Genomic DNA, 26,007 nt, shown 5'->3' on the forward strand with positions numbered 1-26,007 from the left:
TGATTGTTCCTGGGGAGAAATCAGAGCCAATGACCTGTATAGCAAGCTGTGTTGTACACCTAGACGCCTATTGATAAAGACGGATTCACAAAACGTGTCTAGGTGTACCACACGGCTTGCTATAGAGGTCATTGGCTCTGGTTTCTCCCCAGGAACCACCACGGATGATTACAGCTCTCCGACAGGTGGTGAGATTAACAGAACCGATTGTACTGTGCTACCATTTTATTGAATGCTCTTTTTTAATATTTTTTTGTAAGTCTGATGTATTAAGGGAAGGAGGTCTTTTGAATAATAAAAACCTTTACAGTTTTACACTATGAAGCTTCCTCTTTCCTTTGCTTGCCCGAGTATTAGGAAAAATTCTTAGCTGATTCGATCCTAGTGAATCAGAAGATGTGAATGTCTGTTTCCATATCGGCTGATCGTTTACTGTGAATCGGACGGAGGTTCGTTTGGCAGTGATCGTAGCCACCCCATACATACTAAGAGGCTCTGATTGATCTTGAATCTGGTGAGTACAATTCCTAGAGGAAGTATAAGCACTAGATGTATTAATGGTCGAATGTTTAAAACAGCTGATGAATCATTTATGAACCGCTACATGCAAAAGACTGTTTTTGGACTTCAGTTTCAGTTGGATTTACAGACTACTAATTTTTTATGCAAAACCCTTAGTGCTGCTGAAGATTGAAAGACTATTTTTAATTTAATTTATTTAAATTGTAGTTTTGATTGCTTTCCTTTTAGAAATCACCTTAGATATTGTCTGAAAATGATGATGCTGGGCTTCGCATAAGAAAACGATATGGAGGCATTATTAAGAGGAGTATGATGATCTCTAGAAGAGCTAACTAACCTGTAAAGTGTTATACTTACACATTACATAGCATGTACTTCACATGAAAAAATACTGTATATCTGATCCTAGGTCCACTTTAAGTCCAAAATCTAAACAATATTGAAAAATTATACTGGTGCTATATAATGTGACATATCAGGAAATAAAATATGTAGGCCTGTATCATGAAACATTATGGTGTCTGCAGCTGCTGCCTCTTCTTTTCATAAAAGCTAGTCACTCAGCTGCCATGCTATTTCAAAAGATTTTATACTTCTGATGCACAGACATGGAAAAAGTTTGCTGATCAGGAATTCCATCTTCACTCTGGCTGGCTGAATACCTAGTCTAGGTTAGTGACTCAAAAAGTTTTGAAGTCAGAGACAGCTGGATAAATAGTATTTTCAGAAGGAAAATCACAATTGAAATGGCCAAATTTCTCCTACTGCAGGCTTCCTTTAAAACGTGCTGTATGGACACTTTAGCTGCAGCATATACTCCCATATTTTGAACAGTAGAGAGCATCATTGTACAAGCTTGTAAAAAATCGACTCTGGCATCAAAAACTGCATTGGAGGAGTCTGCATTAGGGAGGATTGCAGTCCATGCTGAGATGATGTGGAAAATAAAAATCAATTCATGGAAAATAAACCATAAGAGAAATCATAGCAATGTATTTTCTTTCTTTACACATCTTTATTATAATGACCATGTACATAATAATGGATAGTAATTTATTGTTGACCAAGTAAATTATGTCACACTAATTATATTATCCATTGATTTTGTTTATAAAATAAATTAAACAAAATCCTCAAAACCTGAATTTTTAAGTGATTTTTTTTTTAGACTCTCTATAATGTTTGCACTTTTTTTCTAAAGCAAAATAAAATAATGTTCTTACATTTTTAAAATAGAAACAAATGGTATCATGTTCACTTGTGGCTGTTACATGGAATAATCCATTTTGACTAAAGCACAAAACATGAGAATATGGTAAATTAATTTGGATTATGACTGAACTTTCCGTTTGCACATGACCGTTTTTTTTGAACAGGAATTTGCTTTTATCATGATTGTATAAGTGAAGAGAAAATTCACTCATATATATATTTTATGTCCACACGCCCAAGTGAATTTTATGTTAGCCTGTTTCACTTTGTAGGTCTAAAATCATAAGCTGACTTAGTAGGTAGAGGTATAGTACTCCTTAAATGACTTTAAGTGAATCTGCCATGACATGATAGTGTTGCTCAAGATATATCTAGTATGAAATATAAGATATCCCTTTTTCCTGTTCTGGAATCGTATTCGTGTTCTGGATGAGTGACTCAAAGTACTGCACGAGGATCAGCATGACAGCCAGGTAGCTAACATCTTAATAAGACTACCAACAATGGCAGCCTTCATGTTCCTCTCATGTTCCTCTCTCTCTTCCTTCCCCTGCAAAAACTCTAGGCTTCTCATCTTCTCCAAGTGCCACCATAGGAATCTGCTTCCAATGGAGGCACACATGCATGCTATTGGCACATACAGTGCAGGTTTGCCCCCCTCCAGCTATTGCCTTACAGGATTTAATTTACAGCTGCAGGAACCAATGGTCCTGCAGGAACCAATGGTCCTTTGAGGAGAGAGAGAGGTATGCTTCTGCTCTTGGGCAAAGCCCTGGATCAAGATCAGGCTAGAAACAAATGGTATCATGTTCACTTGTGGCTGTTACATGGAATAAATCATTTTGACTAAAGCACAAAACATGAGAATATGGTAAATTAATTTGGATTATGACTGAACTTTCCGTTTGCACGTGACTGATTTTTTAACAGGGATTTGCTTTTATCATGATTGTATAAGTGAAGAGAAAATTCACTCATATATATATTTTATATCTGCACGCCCAAGTGAATTTTATGTTAGCCTGTTTCACTTTGTAGGTCTAAAATCATAAGCTGACTTAGTAGGTAGAGGTATAGTACTCCTTAAATGACTTTAAGTGAATCTGCCATGACATGATAGTGTTGCTCAAGATATATCTAGTATGAAATATAAGATATCCCTTATTCCTGTTCTGGAATCGTATTCTTGTTCTGGATGAGTGACTCAAAGTACTGCATGAGGATCAGCATGACAGCCAGGTAGTTAACATCTTAAGAAGACTACCAACAATGGCAGCCTTTATGTTCCCCTCATGTTCCTCTCTATCTTCCTCCCCCCCGCAAAAACTCTAGGCTTCTCATCTTCTCCAAGTGCCACCATAGGAATCTGCTTCCAATGGAGGCACACATGCATGCTATTGGCACATACAGTGCAGGTTTGCCCCCCCCCCCCCTCCAGCTATTGCCTTGCAGGATTTAATTTACAGCTGCAGGAACCAATGGTCCTTTGAGGAGAGAGAGAGCTATGGTTCTGCTCTTGGGCAAAGCCCTGGATCGAGATCAGGCTCAGGTAAGTCATTGGGAGGGCTGGGGGAAGGTGACCATGAAATTTTTTTGTGCTAATGCAGAGAATTTTATAAGAGAATAAAACCCTTAATCTTTACAACCACTTTGACTTAGAACCTAGTGATGAAAGCTGATATTTGTGCTTTAAACAGAGTATTTGGGCATGTACTGTTAAACAAACTTTTTTTTAAAAGGATGTTTAAAGATGCTACAAATATAGTTAAAGTAAAGCAAAAAATACAGGATTATCTTTGCTGATATTTTTTGAGGTTATTTTCCAATGTAAAGCTTTGTTTAGCATTACCGTTTTTATGACTCGTGTTATGCTCCTGTAAAATTTGACTGTATTGAGGAAATCCAGATACCTCCTTTTTAGCATTGGTTGAAGTCATGTGTACAGGAATTGCTTCCTCAATACACTTAAAGCTAAACTCTAGCAAAACTCAGATGAAATTTACACCTCATTTACCTGTCAGAGAATTTGTGTTTCTGTCCACCTCAGCACAGTCCTGCCTAGCAGGAGAGGAGATCTGATCTTTTTCTGCTGCAGTGCCACTTTCACTTACAGGTTTCTTCAGCACCCCCACTCTGTGACTGAACAGTGAAATTAGAAGCAGTACATGGATAAGCTCTTCTCTGTCATACTGGGCATTCCTTTTTGCAGCATGCTCTTTGCACCTGCTCTGAGCTCTACTGTGCAGAATGTACAGTAGGTTTCAGGAGTAAAATTGGAATTCAGATGCTTACACTGCTTCCTTTTTTAAATATTTTTATTGATGTAGTAACTATTACAAAGCTGCATAAATCCAAGAAGTAAAACCTATATCTTATAGGTAATTTAGACAGTCATTAATAAATCTCTGGTACTAATGAACATATCTATGGGTTCATTGAATGAAACCTTTGAATATGTTCAAACATATTTTATCTCAGCATTAAAACATGACAGAGCATCACATGAAATATAAAATTAGTTCTGTCAGCCTATGAAATAAAACAGTGCAAAGAGAACAGAGTAGTGGCCTATAGTATAGTAACAACTCAGTCATCTTTTCATATTAATAATGAAAGGAAACTGAAATGCAATTGGTTGCATTAAGTTGCCACACATTTTCTATGTTCACTGTTTTTTGCACTGCTGATTGTATCTAGAAAAACCTCCTTAAAGTATAACTCTTATATATTTTCTTTTTCCTTCCCCACCCCGACTGGACACTTAAAAAAATGTGCCTTATATATATATCTTTAAATCAATGCCGTTTTTTACGCTGGTCTGTTGACATCATGGATCCCTTCTCTTCTCCTTGGTCCTTCCTTCTGGACAACTTGAGGGCACTTGAATAATGACATGTGAGTGCCACTAGTATTGTGAGCCTAGGCTGTATGATGATGCACCTCCAAATGGTGTGTCCATGATTGTCTGGGCTCACAAGAAGTGGGTTGAGTAATACTGACAATCATTCAACCCAGAAGAGGACTGACAGAGGAGGGAGATGGAGACCATGACTGAAGTGTGGAGTGGGAGGGGGTTGTCATTTTTTTTAATAATGGAGGGGGAGGAAATATTTTATAATAAAAAGGGTAGAGTTAAACTTTGTGAAACACAACATTTTCTTTTCATTTTATCACACACTGTACACATTGAAAAAAGGTATTTCAATCTACTGTAAAGAAAAGGAAACAAGCAGTTTAAAGAAATCACAATAGTCCATTTGACATCTTTACAATTTTACCTGTGTGTGTGATGCTGACATTTTACATCTGAACTTTTAATGTATGATGTCAGCAAAGATCATGTCACAAAATTAAAGTAGTTTAAGAAGTTTGAAGAATAATTTTTGTATATTATAGTAACACTCCAAAAAATCAATGACAATAAGTGCATTGCATCCAGGAAATATTCAGAAAGTCATTTACTATTTCCTGTCTTATTGACTTTTTATTTACTTTGAAATAACCACGTTGACGTAATCACTTGGGCATGAAAAGTTCAAATTGAAAAGATTAAAAAAAATGTTTGCTAACAAATTAATGTTCATTACCCTATAGTGTTTTTTTTTTAAATGAAAAACCTGACAATATCACCATCTTGCCACTTGACTATTATAATCTTCAGTCGTGGCAGTTTCTGTTGGTCTTTCTTCCTTGTGCAGAATGTGGGATTTATGTTCTCTAAGAAGTCGTCTTTCCTCCTTTCTCTTCTCTCTTTTCCTCTGATGCTCTAATTGTCTGATGTACTGGAAACGTTGTAGAAAAAGGTCCTTAGCATATTCATACAGTTGCATATCCAAATAATTAAGTTCCTTTATTCTTTCACGATACCATTTATCAATGTCCACATTTGAAGCCCTGGTAGTATTGAACTGCGTAAATGGTGAAATAAACTTGAGATTGAATGTTCTCTCAAACAGGTATTGTGTTTTTCTTTGAAATTCAGTCAAGCCATAAAAAGCCATATTTTTAAGGTTATTTTTGGCACTCTGTAGAAGAATGTCATTCCTTTCACTTTCATTCATAAAAGTTAAGTTGTAACAGCCAACTAGGCTAAGGTCTGCCAGCATGCGGACTTGGCGATTGTTAGCTAGGTTGTAGCTACAGTCCATGAATTCTTGCAGTGTGACTCCAGACCAGTCATCTCCAAGATAACACGTTGGCAGCTCATCTGGGGTGGGGCTTCTTCCATCACAAACATGGAGGGATGCCTTCCAGGTTGCACCTCTCTGGACATGTTTCCATTCACTTAAGTATCTGGACACTGGGTCTCTCAACATTGTTATATAGTAAAAGTTCCTGTAAGGAGAAATAGGAAAATGTTATTCTACCATCAAAAATCCTCATAAAATATTTTAGAACTGTGTGTTTTTCTATTGGACACAAAATAAGTAAATAAAGAGCATGCTCTTTTCAAATTCTACAGAGGGCTTATACAAATTCTTACATGTACATTTTGATAAATAAACTTAAATAAAATGAGCAGAAACATTTCTGAAGGAAACGCAATGTTGTCATCAAATCCACAACTAGGGTGTTTCGTAGACACATGTACCTGGGTACAGCTGTGGGTAATACATAATCCAAATATCCAATAAGAATACAATAAGAATATCTGCATAAAATGTAAAAAATTACAATGTTCGGCAAATGCATTTAAAATGAAACTATAATGTAGTTATGTCAACTGTATTTTATTTTTTTATTATCAATTCTTTTTATTGAAGTGATTCTAAGGGTATTTTTTTAAATAAAAAACATGATATACAGTACACACCTGCTCTGTGTAATAGTTTTGCACAGAGCAGCCCTGATCCTTCTCTTCTTGGGTCCCCTACTGATTACTGTGTAAATGTCACTGCCAGGGAAAGGGTTAAACACTAGGGGGCGATCAATGGGTTAAATGTGTTCCCTCAGCGTGTTCTAACTGTAGGGGGGATGGGATAACTAGGACATTACAGAGATCACTGCTCCCGATGACAGGGAGCAGTATATCCATGTCATGTCACTAGGCATTTCCCCGTTCTCCCTCTCCTTGTGGTGATCATGGGCAACCGGCAGACATCGAGTCTGCGGATTTCTTTCAGGAAAGCAGTAAAAGTTAGCCTGGCAAACATGAAAAAGTGGCTAGAACAAACCTGTTCGATGAAAGTAAATAATATAAAAATGTCATAAACAATATCTTGTATTTACCTTGGAATCAATTCAATGACAGTTCGAGCCCAGGGACTATTAATAATATCGAGAGCTGAATATCCCTTTAAAAAACTGGTGTGGTAAACAAAACTCAATACAGTGTATGAATGGGGAAAGTGCTTTTTAAAATTGGCATGGTGAATCATGACATGGGACCCAATGTATAACTGTTCAGTAATAATTAGAAAAAAAAATTGCCAGTTAGTAAACCACATGCCAGGGTTTTTGGTACTTTGAACAAAAGTTTTATAACGCTCTTATTGAAGTTATTTCATCAACATTTTGGTCCGACCTCAGTTACTAGGACAATACATAATTATATATCCACCTAAACATCCAATTTCATTTTTAATTAAAATGGTTGTAGACCGCTTCCTTACAAAACATATGACATCACGGATTTGCTTACTTTAATGATCGATAATCTATTCACAAACAGATATCCTTAAAGGAATAAAAAAATACACATACATTAAGTGCACTCCCAAAAGATAATAGAAACGTACCATAGACTATTAGTAGTAGATCATTAAACTCATTTTAGAGGGGTCTCTAAATATGAAACAGTCAGATTGTACTAAACTGCACTGGGCTAAAGAACAGTACAGGCAAGGATAATAACTGTAGTTTTAGGTAGGCATTTACTTTTTAGATTTGACACTCTGCCCATTTAGTACCTTATAAATATACGTATGCATATGGAAAAATACACAGATACATTAAAATAAAAATTTCCATGGCACAATGCTATACTCCTACTTGTGTAAAAATGTAAATCAACCAAACCATTATTAATTCTACTGTGTGTCAATTTATGTAAATACCCTTATATTTGATATCTTTAATTAAATCTTTGTAGTTCTTCCTCCCCTACTTTCACTGACTAATATTTCTAAGAACATTTAAGTGAGAGCTCCCATGGCCTATACAGCTTCAAAGTGTCCTATTTAATACTTGAATTACATTCGCTTCAGCCTCTCCCTTGCTCTCCAATATGGCATGATATAACTTCATAATATTATTGTTAAAATGGTTTTAATAAAGTTCAAATGGTTGTAAACCTCAAACATGAAATATGAACAAATCATATCCCTCTATAGCAGGGATATGCAATTAGCGGACCTCCGGTTGTTGCAGAACTACAAATCCCATGAGGCATAGCAAGACTCTGACAGCTACACGCATGACACCCAGAGGCAGAGGCATGATGGGACTTGTAGTTTTGTAACAGCTGGAGGTCCGCTAATTGCATATCCCTGCTCTATAGTGTATACTAAGCTCTGCTGAGTGTAACTTCAGCTCTTCTTCCCCTTTTTTTGAACTCTCTAACAAGCTTTATAAATTAAGCACTTTAAATGGATGTAGAGAAGAGAAGACTGCAGATAAACAGGTACAATTTATGTAGGAGGATTTGTTTCATCTCTGTGTATCACCTGAGGCCAGTCACTTCACTGGGTATATGAAAGGGTTTACAACCACTTTAACTAGCGTTTACTATGTCTATGTCTACTTGTATTTCGTGTTTACATCTGTAGCACTGACCCCCGAAGGAGCTGCTGGTTTTGTTGGGCTTACCGTTACCTTCTTGACCTTGTCTCTGTCTAGGGTTTCCTGAGGTAGATGGCCCAAAGAAATGCAGGAACTGACACTGGATCTTCTTTTGGGTTATTTATTTAGAAGATAAAACAGTCTCTTAAATAGGGGTGAGAGTGAGGGGAAGATGATTACCTGTCTTCCAATATACAATCCAACCAGAAACGGACCAGGGTCACATTAATGCACCACCTGCAAGTCTCATCACACCTCCTTATGCCCTAGTGAGGGGCTATCAATAGTTAATGATGTTAGACTTACTGTCACAGCTTATATGTTTCCAGTTCTGATGTTCCCTATTACTTAATACTAGTTAGAATGTGATGATATTGTACGCATAAACATAGTGATATGAAATGCTATGTACATTGTAATGAGGTGAATGTGAACGAAATTGTCTTTTGGAAATGTTGTTATGCACTGCATTTACCGAATAAAAACAAATTGAAAAACAAAAAAAAAAACAGTCTCTTAATGAAGGATAGAGGTTTAGGAGAAAGTTCAGGTACTTTTGGAACTGCAAAAATAGAAAGTCTCTTACAGGAGAAATCCAGAGATTAACCGTTTCACAGCTGGATTCTCACAACCTCCGGATAGACCTCCTCTCACTAGGCCTAGCAGCAGGTAGGGTGTTAGGTAAAGCGAAGGCTCTGCCACAGACTTGAATGTGAATTACTTGAGCAAAGTCTCTGCCACAGACTTGGATATGAATTACTTGAGAAAAGTCTCTGCCACAGACTTGGATATGAATTACTTGAGCGTAACCAAGGGTCATGGACAAATTTAGAGAGCTACCATATGGTACCAGTATCTCTCAGCCGGTCCGGCGATACCGTAAGATTGTAAGTCCATGAAGTGTCCTTCAACTGAGCCTCCAGGCTCCTTCAGAGAAACCAGCCTTGTGCTTGGCTTCCTCCTGAAGAGTCCTCCCCTGGATGCTTCTCCAGTTTCTGGGCCTCTCCTTAGTTGAGACGGAACCGGACCACCTTTGAATCCTCAGGCATCGACATCCATTCAGGCGTGTCCCTGTAGTTACTTTGCCTCGGGCTGTCCAGCCCCGAGACTCGGAATTGCATGAATCCGCACCCAAGGCCAGGAGGGCCATGGAGGCTGGTCAGGAGGACCAGGACCAAGCAGACAGAAAATATCTTCTTTACTGGAACCCCAAAGCACCTTAAATACCACCTCCCAGAGTGCACAGCAGGAGAACACTCCCACTTGGCTGATTCCGAGAAAACGTGGCACTTTAAACACCCACCTAGACTGCGTTCTAACCATTTATCGGCGGTGACAGCGACACCTGTGGCAAAGGAGAACTCAGTGCAATCCAGCCAGACTGATACTGAAACCCTAATTTAGCAAAATTAGCCCTAAAACCAAACTGTGGTTTCAGGAATATTAATTTTCAAAAACATATAGTGCATGCTTGTCAGGAGCCTGCGCTACATATCTATCTAACTGAAGTATGTGTCAGATTTGTATAGGAGCATTGCAGCTAAAACACAAAAATACTCACATACCACATTGGAAGTCTGTTTGAATATTTTGCAAACTTATACGAACACAATGTTTCTCCACATTCTGCTAACATGTGTATTAAAGAGACACTGTTGCCTTGCCCATGTAGGGCAAAGTGATAGTGTCTCTGCAAAGGGCTTCCCCCTATCCCCTGTACTCATCTGACCAGCACCGCCTCACCACTCCTTGCTCATCCACAGCTGGCACTGAAATTATTGGTGTTGGTGGCTCAGGTTATACAGGTATGCTTCTCCATACCAGGAAGCTCTGGGTATTGTCGCCAACTGCAGAAAATAAAAGATCAGTAGGGATTGGCTGAACATCCCCCCAGTTTGGTTCGCACCAGAACATCTCGAACAGGCAAAAAGTTGTAGCGAATATGCAAACTCTATTAAAGTCTATGGGACATAAACATGAAAATTCAAAAGTCCTAATTTTAAAGGCTTATATGCAAGTTATTGCCATAAAAAGTGTATGGGGACCCAGGTCCTGCCCCAGGGGACATGTATCAATGCAAAAAAAAAAAGTAGCTGTACAGTGGTTCCTTTATTAGCTACAGCAGGCAGGTGTGTGCCTGCGGCGTGATGGGGAGCTGATGTGCGTGGCTGGCGGACCGCGATGTCCACCGCCCACCTGTGATCGCTCCACAGAGAGCCAGAATGGGGATCTGTCAATGGAAACAAACAGATCCCTGTTCTGACAGGGGAGTTCAGAGTGATCGTCTGTCCCTAGTGATTAGGAACAGCGATCTCTCCTTACTCCCAGTCAGTCTCCTCCCTCATATTTGAAACACCTCCAAGGGAACACATTTAACCCCTTGATCACCACTAGCATTAACCCCTTCCCTGCTAATGTAATTTAAACAGTAATTAGTGCATTTTTTATAGCCCTGATCACTGTATAAATATTAATGGTGTCAAAAAAGTGTCAAAAGTGTCTGATCTGTCTGCCGCAATGGACTGCGAGTCCCACTAAAAATCCCTAATCACCACCACTAGTAAACAAAAAAAACTAATAATAAAAATGCCATAAATCTATCCCCTATGTTGTAGACACTATAAGTTTTGCGCAAATCAATCAATAACGCCTATTGCAAGTACATGATATCATGTGATGTCAGAAGGGGGCAGTGCCACCGGGCTACATAGCCCCTTGCCTATATACGAGCTGTCAAAGCAGTGAGGAGGCAGATGGCTGGTGGCCTCCCAAGAGACTGACGATGCATTGAGGGACACTATTTGTTTTCTTTTTTAATAAAGGACTCATCAAGAACTGTTTACTGTGTTTCTTACTTTTTGACACTTTTTTGGTGAGTGGGTAGGGGTATGTTGTACCCGATACCCTTTCACATGGGGGGGTGGGTTCTGGGGGTTCCCTTGTTAAAGAGGGCATCCAGATTCTGATAAGCCCCCTGCCTGCAGATCCCAACAACCACAGCCCAGGGTTGTCGGGAAGAGGCCCGTGTCCCCATCAACAAGGGGACAAGGTGCTTTGGGGGGCACTCCAAAGCACCCACTTCATGTTGAGGGCAAGCGGCCTGGTATAGTTCAGGCCATTCCCTCGTCCCCCCTTTTCTGGCCTGCCAGGCTGCATGCTCAAATAAGGGTCTGGTATGGATTTTGGGGGGACCCCACACCATTTTTTTTCATTTTGGTCTGGAGTTCCCGCTAAAATCTATACCAGACCCAAAGGGCCTGGAATGGATTTTGGGGGGGGGGGCCCAAGCCGTTTTTTATTAATTCTGTCATAGGGTTCCCTATAACCACTTCAATACAGGGCACTTTCACCCCCTTCCTGCCCAGACCAATTTCCAGCTTTCAGTGCGCTGACATTTGAATGACAATAAAAATAAGTTTTGTTGCGCTAAAAGCATGAAAAAGTAATGAACAAAGAAAATATAGCAGCTAACACAAATATTGCTGGAAACAATATAAAAACAAATATAAATTATGATATAGTGCTTTAGAAAATAAATAAAAAGTTCAAATTATTAATGTGCGGATTCCAGGGAGGTAATCTGGTCAAAATGGTTGTGTTTAAATTCATATGAAGAACAAAGGGAACCACCACCAGCACCCGAAATTACTCACTCTTACCGTCAGTCTGCAAATCAAACGCATGTAGGATTGAATCAAAGGAGATCATATATCCCAATTTCTCTTTATCACCACGTGTTTGATCCACTTAAAGGAAACCGTCCAATGGCCATACGGGAAAATCCTTTTCCTCCTCACTTAGAACTCTGCTTCCCAAGAGTTCCTCAAAAAGCTTTCTTAGAAAGATAGTTCTCTCAATGGCCATAGAAAATATAGAAAGAATGGTCTCATTGCGCAGACTTAATGATAAGCCAATAACTCTTTAACCACTTGCCGACCGCCGCACGACGATATACGTCGGCAGAATGGCACGGGCAGGCATATGGGCGTATATATAAGTCCCTGCCTGCCCGCGGGTGGGGGGCCCGATCGGTGATGTATTCTCTCCTCCGTGTCGGTATTTTTCGTTCCGACACGGAGGAGAGCGGATCGGTGAGTTGCACCAACACTCTACACACACAGTAGAACATGCCAGGCACACTCACACCCCCCCTTTACCCCCCGATCACCCCCCCAATTACCCCTGCCCCCCAGTCACAGTGACACCAATGTCATTTTTTTTTTTTTGCATTGGTGTCATTTGTGACTGTAATAACTGTTAGGGCAGTTAGAGTTAGCCCCCTTTAGTTCTAATGTACCCCCCTAACCCCCCCAATAAAGGTTTAACCCCGTGATCAACCCCCGTCGCCAGTGTCACTAAGGCTGGGTTCACATTGCAGCGGTTTATGAGAACGAATGTGATTCGCACCGCACTGCAGTGCAAATCACATCCGATCTCTGTGCGATTCGAGTTCAGCCATTCGCCGCACCCGCCGCACCCGCCACACCCGCCGCACCCGCCGCAAATTCGCACGGGACCCTTTTTTTGGCCCGCAGCAGAATCGGATCGCATGGGTGTTCACACCATGCGATCCGAGTTTGCAGATCGCACTGCGATATGCGAACTGATCTGGGGGTGTCAGTAACATTTCACTGACACTCCCAGCAGTTCGCATAGGGCAGTGTGAACTGCCGCCGGGAGGCATGCGATGCGGGAACCCGCCGCGGATTCGCGGCGTTTCCGCATCGCTCCAGTGTGAACCCAGCCTAATAAGCGATCATTTTTCTGATCGCCGTATTAGTGTCACAGGTGACGCTAGTTAGGCAGGTAGGTATTTAGGTTCGCCGCAGCTTTTTATAGCGCCAGGGACCCCCATATACTACCGCATAAAGCCCCCTGATTGCCCCCTAGTTAACCCTTTCACCTGTGATCACCATATAACTGTTACAGGTGACGCTGGTTGGTTAGTTATTTTTTTATAGTTTCAGGGCACCCGCCATTTATTACCTAATAAAGGTTTAACCCCCTGATCACCCGGCGGGTGTCATTTGTGACTAATAACTGTTAGGGCAGTTAGGGTTAGCCCCCTTTAGTTCTAAGGTACCCCCCTAACCCCCCCAATAAAGGTTTAACCCCGTGATCACCCCCCGTCGCCAGTGTCACTAAGGCTGGGTTCACATTGCAGCGGTTTGAGAACGGATGTGATTCGCACCGCACTGCAGTGCAAATCACATCCGATCTCTGTGCGATTCGAGTTCAGCCATTCGCCGCACCCGCCGCACCCGCCGCAAATTCGCACGGGACCCTTTTTTTGGCCCGCAGCAGAATCGGATCGCATGGGTGTTCACACCATGCGATCCGAGTTTGCAGATCGCACTGCGATATGCGAACTGATCTGGGGGTGTCAGTAACATTTCACTGACACTCCCAGCAGTTCGCATAGGGCAGTGTGAACTGCCGCCGGGAGGCATGCGATGCGGGAACCAGCCGCGGATTTGCGGCGTTTCCGCATCGCTCCAGTGTGAACCCAGCCTAATAAGCGATCATTTTTCTGATCGCCGTATTAGTGTCACAGGTGACGCTAGTTAGGCAGGTAGGTATTTAGGTTCGCCGCAGCTTTTTATAGCGCCAGGGACCCCCATATACTACCGCATAAAGCCCCCTGATTGCCCCCTAGTTAACCCTTTCACCTGTGATCACCATATAACTGTTACAGGTGACGCTGGTTGGTTAGTTAATTTTTTATAGTTTCAGGGCACCCGCCATTTATTACCTAATAAAGGTTTAACCCCCTGATCACCCGGCGGGTGTCATTTGTGACTAATAACTGTTAGGGCAGTTAGGGTTAGCCCCCTTTAGTTCTAAGGTACCCCCCTAACCCCCCCAATAAAGGTTTAACCCCGTGATCACCCCCCGTCGCCAGTGTCACTAAGGCTGGGTTCACATTGCAGCGGTTTATGAGAACGAATGTGATTCGCACCGCACTGCAGTGCAAATCACATCCGATCTCTGTGCGATTCGAGTTCAGCCATTCGCCGCACCCGCCGCACCCGCCACACCCGCCGCACCCGCCGCAAATTCGCACGGGACCCTTTTTTTGGCCCGCAGCAGAATCGGATCGCATGGGTGTTCACACCATGCGATCCGAGTTTGCAGATCGCACTGCGATATGCGAACTGATCTGGGGGTGTCAGTAACATTTCACTGACACTCCCAGCAGTTCGCATAGGGCAGTGTGAACTGCTGCCGGGAGGCATGCGATGCGGGAACCACCACCAGCACCCGAAATTACTCACTCTTACCGTCAGTCTGCAAATCAAACGCATGTAGGATTGAATCAAAGGAGATCATATATCCCAATTTCTCTTTATCACCACGTGTTTGATCCACTTAAAGGAAACCGTCCAATGGCCATACGGGAAAATCCTTTTCCTCCTCACTTAGAACTCTGCTTCCCAAGAGTTCCTCACAAAGCTTTCTTAGAAAGATAGTTCTCTCAATGGCCATAGAAAATATAGAAAGAATGGTCTCATTGCGCAGACTTAATGATAAGCCAATAACTCTTTAACCACTTGCCGACCGCCGCACGACGATATACGTCGGCAGAATGGCACGGGCAGGCATATGGGCGTATATATAAGTCCCTGCCTGCCCGCGGGTGGGGGGCCCGATCGGGCCCCCCCCCGGTGCCTGCGGCGGTCGGCATTCCTTCGAGAGCGATCCGGGATGAGGGGGCGGCCATTCATTCATGGCCACCCCCTCGCGATCGCTCTCGACGAATGGAAATCCCCCGTGACATCACTTCCTCTCCTGTAATGTAAACACAGGAGAGGAAGTGATGTATTCTCTCCTCCGTGTCGGTATTTTTCGTTCCGACACGGAGGAGAGTGGATCGGTGAGTTGCACCAACACTCTACACACACAGTAGAACATGCCAGGCACACTCACACCCCCCCTTTACCCCCCGATCACCCCCCCAATTACCCCTGCCCCCCAGTCACAGTGATACCAATGTCATTTTTTTTTTTTTTTTTTTTTTGCATTGGTGTCATTTGTGACTGTAATAACTGTTAGGGCAGTTAGAGTTAGCCCCCTTTAGTTCTAATGTACCCCCCTAACCCCCCCAATAAAGGTTTAACCCCGTGATCACCCCCCGTCGCCAGTGTCACTAAGGCTGGGTTCACATTGCAGCGGTTTATGAGAACGAATGTGATTCGCACCGCACTGCAGTGCAAATCACATCCGATCTCTGTGCGATTCGAGTTCAGCCATTCGCCGCACCCGCCGCACCCGCCACACCCGCCGCACCCGCCGCAAATTCGCACGGGACCCTTTTTTTGGCCCGCAGCAGAATCGGATCGCATGGGTGTTCACACCATGCGATCCGAGTTTGCAGATCGCACTGCGATATGCGAACTGATCTGGGGGTGTCAGTAACATTTCACTGACACTCCCAGCAGTTCGCATAGGGCAGTGTGAACTGCCGCCGGGAGGCATGCGATGCGGGAACCCGCCGCGGATTCGCGGCGTTTCCGCATCGCTCCAGTGTGAACCCAGCCTAATAAGCGATCATTTTTCTGATCGCCGTATTAGTGTCACAGGTGACGCTAGTTAGGCAGGTAGGTATTTAGGTTCGCCGCAGCTTTTTATAGCGCCAGGGACCCCCATATACTACCGCATAAAGCCCCCTGATTGCCCCCTAGTTAACCCTTTCACCTGTGATCACCATATAACTGTTACAGGTGACGCTGGTTGGTTAGTTATTTTTTTATAGTTTCAGGGCACCCGCCATTTATTACCTAATAAAGGTTTAACCCCCTGATCACCCGGCGGGTGTCATTTGTGACTAATAACTGTTAGGGCAGTTAGGGTTAGCCCCCTTTAGTTCTAAGGTACCCCCCTAACCCCCCCAATAAAGGTTTAACCCCGTGATCACCCCCCGTCGCCAGTGTCACTAAGGCTGGGTTCACATTGCAGCGGTTTGAGAACGGATGTGATTCGCACCGCACTGCAGTGCAAATCACATCCGATCTCTGTGCGATTCGAGTTCAGCCATTCGCCGCACCCGCCGCACCCGCCGCAAATTCGCACGGGACCCTTTTTTTGGCCCGCAGCAGAATCGGATCGCATGGGTGTTCACACCATGCGATCCGAGTTTGCAGATCGCACTGCGATATGCGAACTGATCTGGGGGTGTCAGTAACATTTCACTGACACTCCCAGCAGTTCGCATAGGGCAGTGTGAACTGCCGCCGGGAGGCATGCGATGCGGGAACCCGCCGCGCATTCGTGGCGTTCCCGCATCGCTCCAGTGTGAACCCAGCCTAATAAGCGATCGTTTTTCTGATCGCTGTATTAGTGTCACAGGTGACGCTAGTTAGGCAGGTAGGTATTTAGGTTCGCCGCAGCTTTTTATAGCGCCAGGGACCCCCATATACTACCGCATAAAGCCCCCTGATTGCCCCCTAGTTAACCCTTTCACCAGTGATCACCATATAACTGTTACAGGTGACGCTGGTTGGTTAGTTATTTTTTTATAGTTTCAGGGCACCCGCCATTTATTACCTAATAAAGGTTTAACCCCCTGATCACCCGGCGGGTGTCATTTGTGACTAATAACTGTTAGGGCAGTTAGGGTTAGCCCCCTTTAGTTCTAAGGTACCCCCCTAACCCCCCCAATAAAGGTTTAACCCCGTGATCACCCCCCGTCGCCAGTGTCACTAAGGCTGGGTTCACATTGCAGCGGTTTATGAGAACGAATGTGATTCGCACCGCACTGCAGTGCAAATCACATCCGATCTCTGTGCGATTCGAGTTCAGCCATTCGCCGCACCCGCCGCACCCGCCACACCCGCCGCACCCGCCGCAAATTCGCACGGGACCCTTTTTTTGGCCCGCAGCAGAATCGGATCGCATGGGTGTTCACACCATGCGATCCGAGTTTGCAGATCGCACTGCGATATGCGAACTGATCTGGGGGTGTCAGTAACATTTCACTGACACTCCCAGCAGTTCGCATAGGGCAGTGTGAACTGCCGCCGGGAGGCATGCGATGCGGGAACCACCACCAGCACCCGAAATTACTCACTCTTACCGTCAGTCTGCAAATCAAACGCATGTAGGATTGAATCAAAGGAGATCATATATCCCAATTTCTCTTTATCACCACGTGTTTGATCCACTTAAAGGAAACCGTCCAATGGCCATACGGGAAAATCCTTTTCCTCCTCACTTAGAACTCTGCTTCCCAAGAGTTCCTCAAAAAGCTTTCTTAGAAAGATAGTTCTCTCAATGGCCATAGAAAATATAGAAAGAATGGTCTCATTGCGCAGACTTAATGATAAGCCAATAACTCTTTAACCACTTGCCGACCGCCGCACGACGATATACGTCGGCAGAATGGCACGGGCAGGCATATGGGCGTATATATAAGTCCCTGCCTGCCCGCGGGTGAGGGGCCCGATCGGGCCCCCCCCCGGTGCCTGCGGCGGTCGGCATTCCTTCGAGAGCGATCCGGGATGAGGGGGCGGCCATTCATTCATGGCCACCCCCTCGCGATCGCTCTCGACGAATGGAAATCCCCCGTGACATCACTTCCTCTCCTGTAATGTAAACACAGGAGAGGAAGTGATGTATTCTCTCCTCCGTGTCGGTATTTTTCGTTCCGACACGGAGGAGAGCGGATCGGTGAGTTGCACCAACACTCTACACACACAGTAGAACATGCCAGGCACACTCACACCCCCCCTTTACCCCCCGATCACCCCCCCAATTACCCCTGCCCCCCAGTCACAGTGACACCAATGTCATTTTTTTTTTTTTTGCATTGGTGTCATTTGTGACTGTAATAACTGTTAGGGCAGTTAGAGTTAGCCCCCTTTAGTTCTAATGTACCCCCCTAACCCCCCCAATAAAGGTTTAACCCCGTGATCACCCCCCGTCGCCAGTGTCACTAAGGCTGGGTTCACATTGCAGCGGTTTATGAGAACGAATGTGATTCGCACCGCACTGCAGTGCAAATCACATCCGATCTCTGTGCGATTCGAGTTCAGCCATTCGCCGCACCCGCCGCACCCGCCACACCCGCCGCACCCGCCGCAAATTCGCACGGGACCCTTTTTTTGGCCCGCAGCAGAATCGGATCGCATGGGTGTTCACACCATGCGATCCGAGTTTGCAGATCGCACTGCGATATGCGAACTGATCTGGGGGTGTCAGTAACATTTCACTGACACTCCCAGCAGTTCGCATAGGGCAGTGTGAACTGCCGCCGGGAGGCATGCGATGCGGGAACCCGCCGCGGATTCGCGGCGTTTCCGCATCGCTCCAGTGTGAACCCAGCCTAATAAGCGATCATTTTTCTGATCGCCGTATTAGTGTCACAGGTGACGCTAGTTAGGCAGGTAGGTATTTAGGTTCTCCGCAGCTTTTTATAGCGCCAGGGACCCCCATATACTACCGCATAAAGCCCCCTGATTGCCCCCTAGTTAACCCTTTCACCTGTGATCACCATATAACTGTTACAGGTGACGCTGGTTGGTTAGTTATTTTTTTATAGTTTCAGGGCACCCGCCATTTATTACCTAATAAAGGTTTAACCCCCTGATCACCCGGCGGGTGTCATTTGTGACTAATAACTGTTAGGGCAGTTAGGGTTAGCCCCCTTTAGTTCTAAGGTACCCCCCTAACCCCCCCAATAAAGGTTTAACCCCGTGATCACCCCCCGTCGCCAGTGTCACTAAGGCTGGGTTCACATTGCAGCGGTTTGAGAACGGATGTGATTCGCACCGCACTGCAGTGCAAATCACATCCGATCTCTGTGCGATTCGAGTTCAGCCATTCGCCGCACCCGCCGCAAATTCGCACGGGACCCTTTTTTTGGCCCGCAGCAGAATCGGATCGCATGGGTGTTCACACCATGCGATCCGAGTTCGCAGATCGCACTGCGATATGCGAACTGATCTGGGGGTGTCAGTAACATTTCACTGACACTCCCAGCAGTTCGCATAGGGCAGTGTGAACTGCCGCCGGGAGGCATGCGATGCGGGAACCCGCCGCGCATTCGTGGCGTTCCCGCATCGCTCCAGTGTGAACCCAGCCTAATAAGCGATCGTTTTTCTGATCGCTGTATTAGTGTCACAGGTGACGCTAGTTAGGCAGGTAGGTATTTAGGTTCGCCGCAGCTTTTTATAGCGCCAGGGACCCCCATATACTACCGCATAAAGCCCCCTGATTGCCCCCTAGTTAACCCTTTCACCAGTGATCACCATATAACTGTTACAGGTGACGCTGGTTGGTTAGTTATTTTTTTATAGTTTCAGGGCACCCGCCATTTATTACCTAGTCTCACTAGTGTACCCCTAAATTTAGGGGTGTCTACTTTCCAAAATGGGGTCATTTGGGGGGGGGGTTTGTGCCATCTTGGCATTTTATGGCCTTCAAAACTGTAAGGCCGCGTACACACGGGCGGACTGTTCGCCCAACCTTGTTCGGCAAACAGTTTCATCAAACAGTCTGCTCAAAATTTGCATGAGCGGACTTGCCCACACACGAGCGGACTGTTTGACGAACAAGGTTGGGCAAACAGTTCGCTCAACTTTTGAAATGAACGGACTCGCCCACGTAAGGCGGAGGCAAATCCGCCCATTTCGAGCGCGTGTACAGGTAGGCGGGGCCCGCGAAGGAGACGTCGCGGGCTCCGCCGCCTGGAATGGGCTTAAAGGGGAACCCCAACGCCGAAAAAAATCGGCGTGGGGGTTCCCCCCAAGTCCACACCAGACCCTTGTCCGAGCACGCTACCCGGCCGGCCAGGAAAGGGGGGCGAGCGAGCGCGCCCCCCCTCCTGAGCCGTACCAGGCCGCGTGCCCTCAACATGGGGGGTGCCTTGGGGAAGGGGGGGCCGCGCGGCCCCCCCACCCCAAAGCACCTTGTCCCCATGTTGATGAGGACAAGGGCCTCTTCCCGACAACCCTGGCCGTTGGTTGTCGGGGTCTGCGGGCGGGGGGCTTATCGGAATCCGGGAGCCCCCTTTAAGAAGGGGGCCCCCGGATACCGGCCCCCCACCCTATGTGAATGAGTATGGGGTACAATGTACCCCTACCCATTCACCTGTGAACTAAAGTACAATAAAAAACACAACACAGAGAAAAAATATTTTATTGCACAGCTCTTCCGTCTTCGGGGGTCTTCTCGCCGGACTCCTCCGCTATGTGTGTGTAGCTCTTTTGCTAGCGGAGGAGTCCGGCTTTCTTCCTCCCCGCCGCCGGCCTCTTCTCCCGACTTCGGGGGTCTTGTCCCCCTCTTCGGTTCTTCTGCCGGGCCACCGCGCCTGGTCCGGTGGCCCGGTCTTCTGTCGCCGTCTTCCGTTCTTCTGTCGCCGCCTTCGGTTCTTCTGCCGGGCCACCGCGCCTTCTTGTAGCTCTTTTACAGGCGGTGGCCCGGTCTTCTGTCGCCGCTGTCGTCGCCGCCGCCGCCGCCGCCGCCGCCGCCGCCGCCGCCGCCGCCTTCCGTTCTTGTTCTTCTTCTTGTTGTTCTTCTTCTTCTCCTGGAGATGTTGACTCGACGATCTCTCCGGCCGGAATGCCAGAGCCGCGCTGTGCGGTCACTTATATAGTGACAATGGGGCGGTGTCACATGGTATATGTCACATGGGTTGGTCACATGGTGACCCCGCCCCCTTACGATGTCATAGTCCCCATGTGACATCAACCCATGTGACCAACCCATGTGACATATACCATGTGACACCGCCCCATTGTCACTATATAAGTGGCAGCGGAGCGTGTCCCTGGCATTCCGGCCGGAGAGATCGTCGAGTCAACATCTCCAGGAGAAGAAGAAGAAGAACAAGAAGAAGAACAAGAACGGAAGGCGGCGGCGGCGGCGGCGACGACAGCGGCGACAGAAGACCGGGCCACCGCCTGTAAAAGAGCTACAAGAAGGCGCGGTGGCCCGGCAGAAGAACCGAAGGCGGCGACAGAAGAACGGAAGACGGCGACAGAAGACCGGGCCACCGGACCAGGCGCGGTGGCCCGGCAGAAGAACCGAAGAGGGGGACAAGACCCCCGAAGTCGGGAGAAGAGGCCGGCGGCGGGGAGGAAGAAAGCCGGACTCCTCCGCTAGCAAAAGAGCTACACACACATAGCGGAGGAGTCCGGCGAGAAGACCCCCGGAGCTGTGCAATAAAATATTTTTTCTCTGTGTTGTGTTTTTTATTGTACTTTAGTTCACAGGTGAATGGGTAGGGGTACATTGTACCCCATACTCATTCACATAGGGTGGGGGGCCGGTATCCGGGGGCCCCCTTCTTAAAGGGGGCTCCCGGATTCCGATAAGCCCCCCGCCCGCAGACCCCGACAACCAACGGCCAGGGTTGTTGGGAAGAGGCCCTTGTCCTCATCAACATGGGGACAAGGTGCTTTGGGGTGGGGGGGCCGCGCGGCCCCCCCTTCCCCAAGGCACCCCCCATGTTGAGGGCACGCGGCCTGGTACGGCTCAGGAGGGGGGGCGCGCTCGCTCGCCCCCCTTTCCTGGCCGGCCGGGTAGCGTGCTCGGACAAGGGTCTGGTGTGGACTTGGGGGGAACCCCCACGCCGATTTTTTTCGGCGTTGGGGTTCCCCTTTAAGCCCATTCCAGGCGGCGGAGCCCGCGACGTCTCCTTCGCGGGCCCCGCCTACCTGTACACGCGCTCGAAATGGGCGGACTTTCCGAGCGGGAACAGTCCGCTCATTTCGAAAGTACAGCGGACAAGCCCACACACGGGCGGACTGTTCGCTCAAACACAGTTTCAGCGGACAGTTTTTCGGAATTTCCGAAAGACTTTGTCCGTCCAACTGTCCGCTGAAACTGTCCGCTGAAAGCCCACACACGAGCGGACTGTCCGCCCAAACACTGTTCAGCGGACAAGGTTGGGCGAACAGTCCGCCCGTGTGTACGCGGCCTAACGCCCTTAGAAAGCCTGAAGGCGGTGCTTGGTTTTCGGGGCCCCGTACGCGGCTAGGCTCCCAAAAAGTCCCACATATGTGGTATCCCCGTACTCAGGAGAAGCAGCAGAATTTATTTTGGGGTGTCATTTCACATATGCCCATGGCATGCGTGAGCAATATATCATTTAGTGACAACTTTGTGAAAAAAAAAAAAGTTTGTAATTTTCCCGCAACTTGTGGCAAAATATAAAATATTCCATGGACTCAACATGCCTCTCAGCAAATAGCTTGGGGTGTCTACTTTCTAAAATGGGGTCATTTGTGGGGGTTTTGTGCCATCTTGGCATTTTATGGCCTTCAAAACTGTAATAGGTAGTGAGAAGTGAACTCAAAAATTTACGCCCTTAGAAAGCCTGAAGGCGGTGCTTGGTTTTCGGGGCCCCGTACGCGGCTAGGCTCCCAAAAAGTCCCACATATGTGGTATCCCCGTACTCAGGAGAAGCAGCAGAATTTATTTTGGGGTGTCATTTCACATATGCCCATGGCATGTGTGAGCAATATATCATTTAGTGACAACTTTGTGAAAAAAAAAAAAAAGTTTGTAATTTTCCCGCAACTTGTGGCAAAATATAAAATATTCCATGAACTCAACATGCCTCTCAGCAAATAGCTTGGGGTGTCTACTTTCTAAAATGGGGTCATTTGTGGGGGTTTTGTGCCATCTTGGCATTTTATGGCCTTCAAAACTGTAATAGGTAGTGAGAAGTGAACTCAAAAATGTACGCCCTTAGAAAGCCTGAAGGCGGTGCTTGGTTTTCGGGGCCCCGTACGCGGCTAGGCTCCCAAAAAGTCCCACATATGTGGTATCCCCGTACTCAGGAGAAGCAGCAGAATTTATTTTGGGGTGTCATTTCACATACGCCCATAGCATGTGTGAGCAATATATCATTTAGTGACAACTTTGTGTAAAAAAAAAAAAAAATTTTTTTTTTGTCATTATTCAATCGCTTGAGGCAAAAAAATAAAATATTCAATGGGCTCAACATGCCTCTTATCAATTTCCTTAGGGGGTCTACTTTCCAAAATGGGGTCATTTGGGGGGGTTTTGTACTGCCCTGCCATTTTAGCACCTCAAGAAATGAGATAGGCAGTCGTAAACTAAAAGCTGCGTAAATTCCAGAAAACGTACCTTAGTTTGTAGATGTGACAACTTTTGCGCAAACCAATAAATATACAATTATTGACTTTTTTTTTACCAAAGACATGTGGCTGAATACATTTTGGCCTAAATGTATGACTAAAATTGAGTTTATTGGATTTTTCTAATAACAAAAAGTAGAAAATATCATTTTTTTTCAAAATTTGCGGTCTTTTTACGTTTATATCGCAAAAAATAAAAATCGCAGAGGCAATCAAATACCATCAAAAGAAAGCTCTATTTGTGGGAAGAAAAGGACGCAAATTTTGTTTGGGTACAACATTGCATGACCGCGCAATTACCAGTTAAAGCAGCGCAGTGCCAAAGTGTAAAAAGACCTCTGGTCATTTACCAGCAAAATGGTCCGGTCTGAAAGTGGTTAATAAGTAAAAATTTTCAACTCACATTTTCGATGAGGTAAAAACAGCATCAAATATTATTTAGCAGCATACAACAAAGAGAATAGAAACCACTCCCGTGCTCCTTCTAGTGTCACAAGTCTCTCGTTCGCCCGACGTTTCTTCACAAACGTGCGTCTTCAGGGGCATGACCGTGACAATAGAGAGAGAGCTATATATAAGGATCTTAGAACCAAATAATCAATTAAAAAATTTACCCTTTTGCAGGTGTAGTCGTCAAGCTATGAGGGACACCGCCATTCAAAACGGTGTATTCCCGCCAGGTTTAGCGTGCGTTCCACCGCATAAAAAAAATAAAGCAAACCAAATGCAAGACTTCTGGTCCGCCATGCGTTCCAATGCCCGGAACTTCCGGTTCGTCATGGGTTTCGGCGGCCGGAAGTAACCTAAAACCCGGAGAGTAATAAAATGTACATCCCCCTGATATTTCAATGTGTACAAATAATCCACCAGAATCTAAACTTTGTCTCCAGATAGGTGCTCCCTTACTGACAATTACTCAGTCATGCTACACTGTACCCAAACACATTTTTATAATTTTTTTCACACAAATGGAGCTTTCTTTTGGTGGTATTTAATCACCACTGGCTTTTTTCTTTTTTTGCAATATGAGAAAAAAGCTAACATTTTGAAAAAAAACCCACTTTTTTTAGTTTCTATTATAAAATTTAGCAAATTATTTTTGTTCATAAATTTGGCCCAAAATGTATACTGCTACATGTCTTTAGTAACAATAACCCAAATTACTGGATATTATTTAGACTGTGTAAAAGTTATAGAGTCTACAAGCTATGGTGCAAATCATAAAAAAATTATCACACCTGATGTACTGATGGCCTATCTAATTTCTTGAGGCCCTGAAATGTCAGGACAGTACAAATTCCCCAAATTACCCCTTTTTGGAAAGTAGACAGTCTAAGGTATTTAGTAAAAGGCATGAGTTTGGCATGAGTTTTTTGCATACTTCCAATTAAACCCCAAAATACATTCTGCTACTCCTCCTGAGTATGGCAATACCACATGTGTAAGACTTTTTCACAGCCTCGCCACAAAGAGAGGCCCAACATGCAGGGAGCACCATCAGGCTTTCTAGGAGCATAAATTACACATATAATTTCATTCCTACCTATTACATTTTGAAGGTCCCGGAGCACCAAGACAGAGGAATTACCCACAAAATTACCTCATTTTGGAAAAAAAACACCCCAACATATATTCTATGAGACATGGGCTGCAGATAGGTACTCGGGTACTCTGATGGCCTACAGATAGGTACTCGGGTAGTCTAATGGGCTGGAAACAGGTGCTTGGGTACTCTGAGGGGCTGCAGGAGGGAGAGAGTGTTCCTGCTCATGTCATTTTACAATGCAGCAGTAGGGAAGTGGTTAAGATACATGCCAAAGGGTTTTTCCCCAATTTTTTAAAATGTACATACAGGTGCAGAAAAATTGGGCCATGGGTGTTGGTGGTACCTGAACACTGTAACCCATGACAGTTACTCTTGCTGGGTGCAGGAACGGGCTCTGCTGTTAAAAATAAGAAAAAAAAGTGAAATTACATGCACTTTTTTGCAAGTTGTGACACAATAACAAAAAAGGAGAAGCGTGTCCCGTCTGCAGAGCATGCACCATGTCTGTGACCACCACTGTTCACTGTAGACACAGAGGCTGCTTGCCTTCTTTTAGTGGCCTGTGAGCGTCTGCCTCTTCTTGTTGGCCTTTTGGACACAATGAGAATTTTTGGAGGGGATTTTTATAACTTTTTATTATAGTATAGAGTGTGGGATGGAAATATGGTGCTTGGGTGCAATACTTTTGTGCTTGGTGCAGTACAAACTGTTTTATTATAGTTTTTTTTTTAAATAAAGAAACAATTGTGCAGCAGTTGTGCAGAATCTTTTTTTACTGCTGCAAAAAAACTACATTACACTGTATTATATACACCGCACTATACTGTGTTATGTACTCTAAAC

The 26,007-nt window shown here is 45.2% G+C and overlaps 1 protein-coding gene across 1 annotated transcript in view; it reads right to left on the minus strand.

Annotated features, from left to right (window-relative positions):
- Positions 1 to 340: 340 nt before the first annotated feature.
- HS6ST3 (heparan sulfate 6-O-sulfotransferase 3) overlaps positions 341 to 26,007 on the minus strand; it is a 771,575-nt gene continuing 745,908 nt past the window's right edge. Inside the window, exon 2 of the mRNA XM_077483026.1 lies at positions 341 to 6,069. Coding sequence (XP_077339152.1) covers positions 5,361 to 6,069 — 709 coding nt within the window. The 3' untranslated portion in view covers positions 341 to 5,360. The remainder of the gene's footprint in view (positions 6,070 to 26,007) is intronic.

This window comes from Lithobates pipiens, unplaced genomic scaffold, assembly GCF_037356315.1.
Source record: "Lithobates pipiens isolate NorthernLeopardFrog02 unplaced genomic scaffold, aLitPip1_a1.2 Scaffold_16, whole genome shotgun sequence".
NCBI classification, from domain to species: Eukaryota; Metazoa; Chordata; class Amphibia; order Anura; family Ranidae; genus Lithobates; species Lithobates pipiens.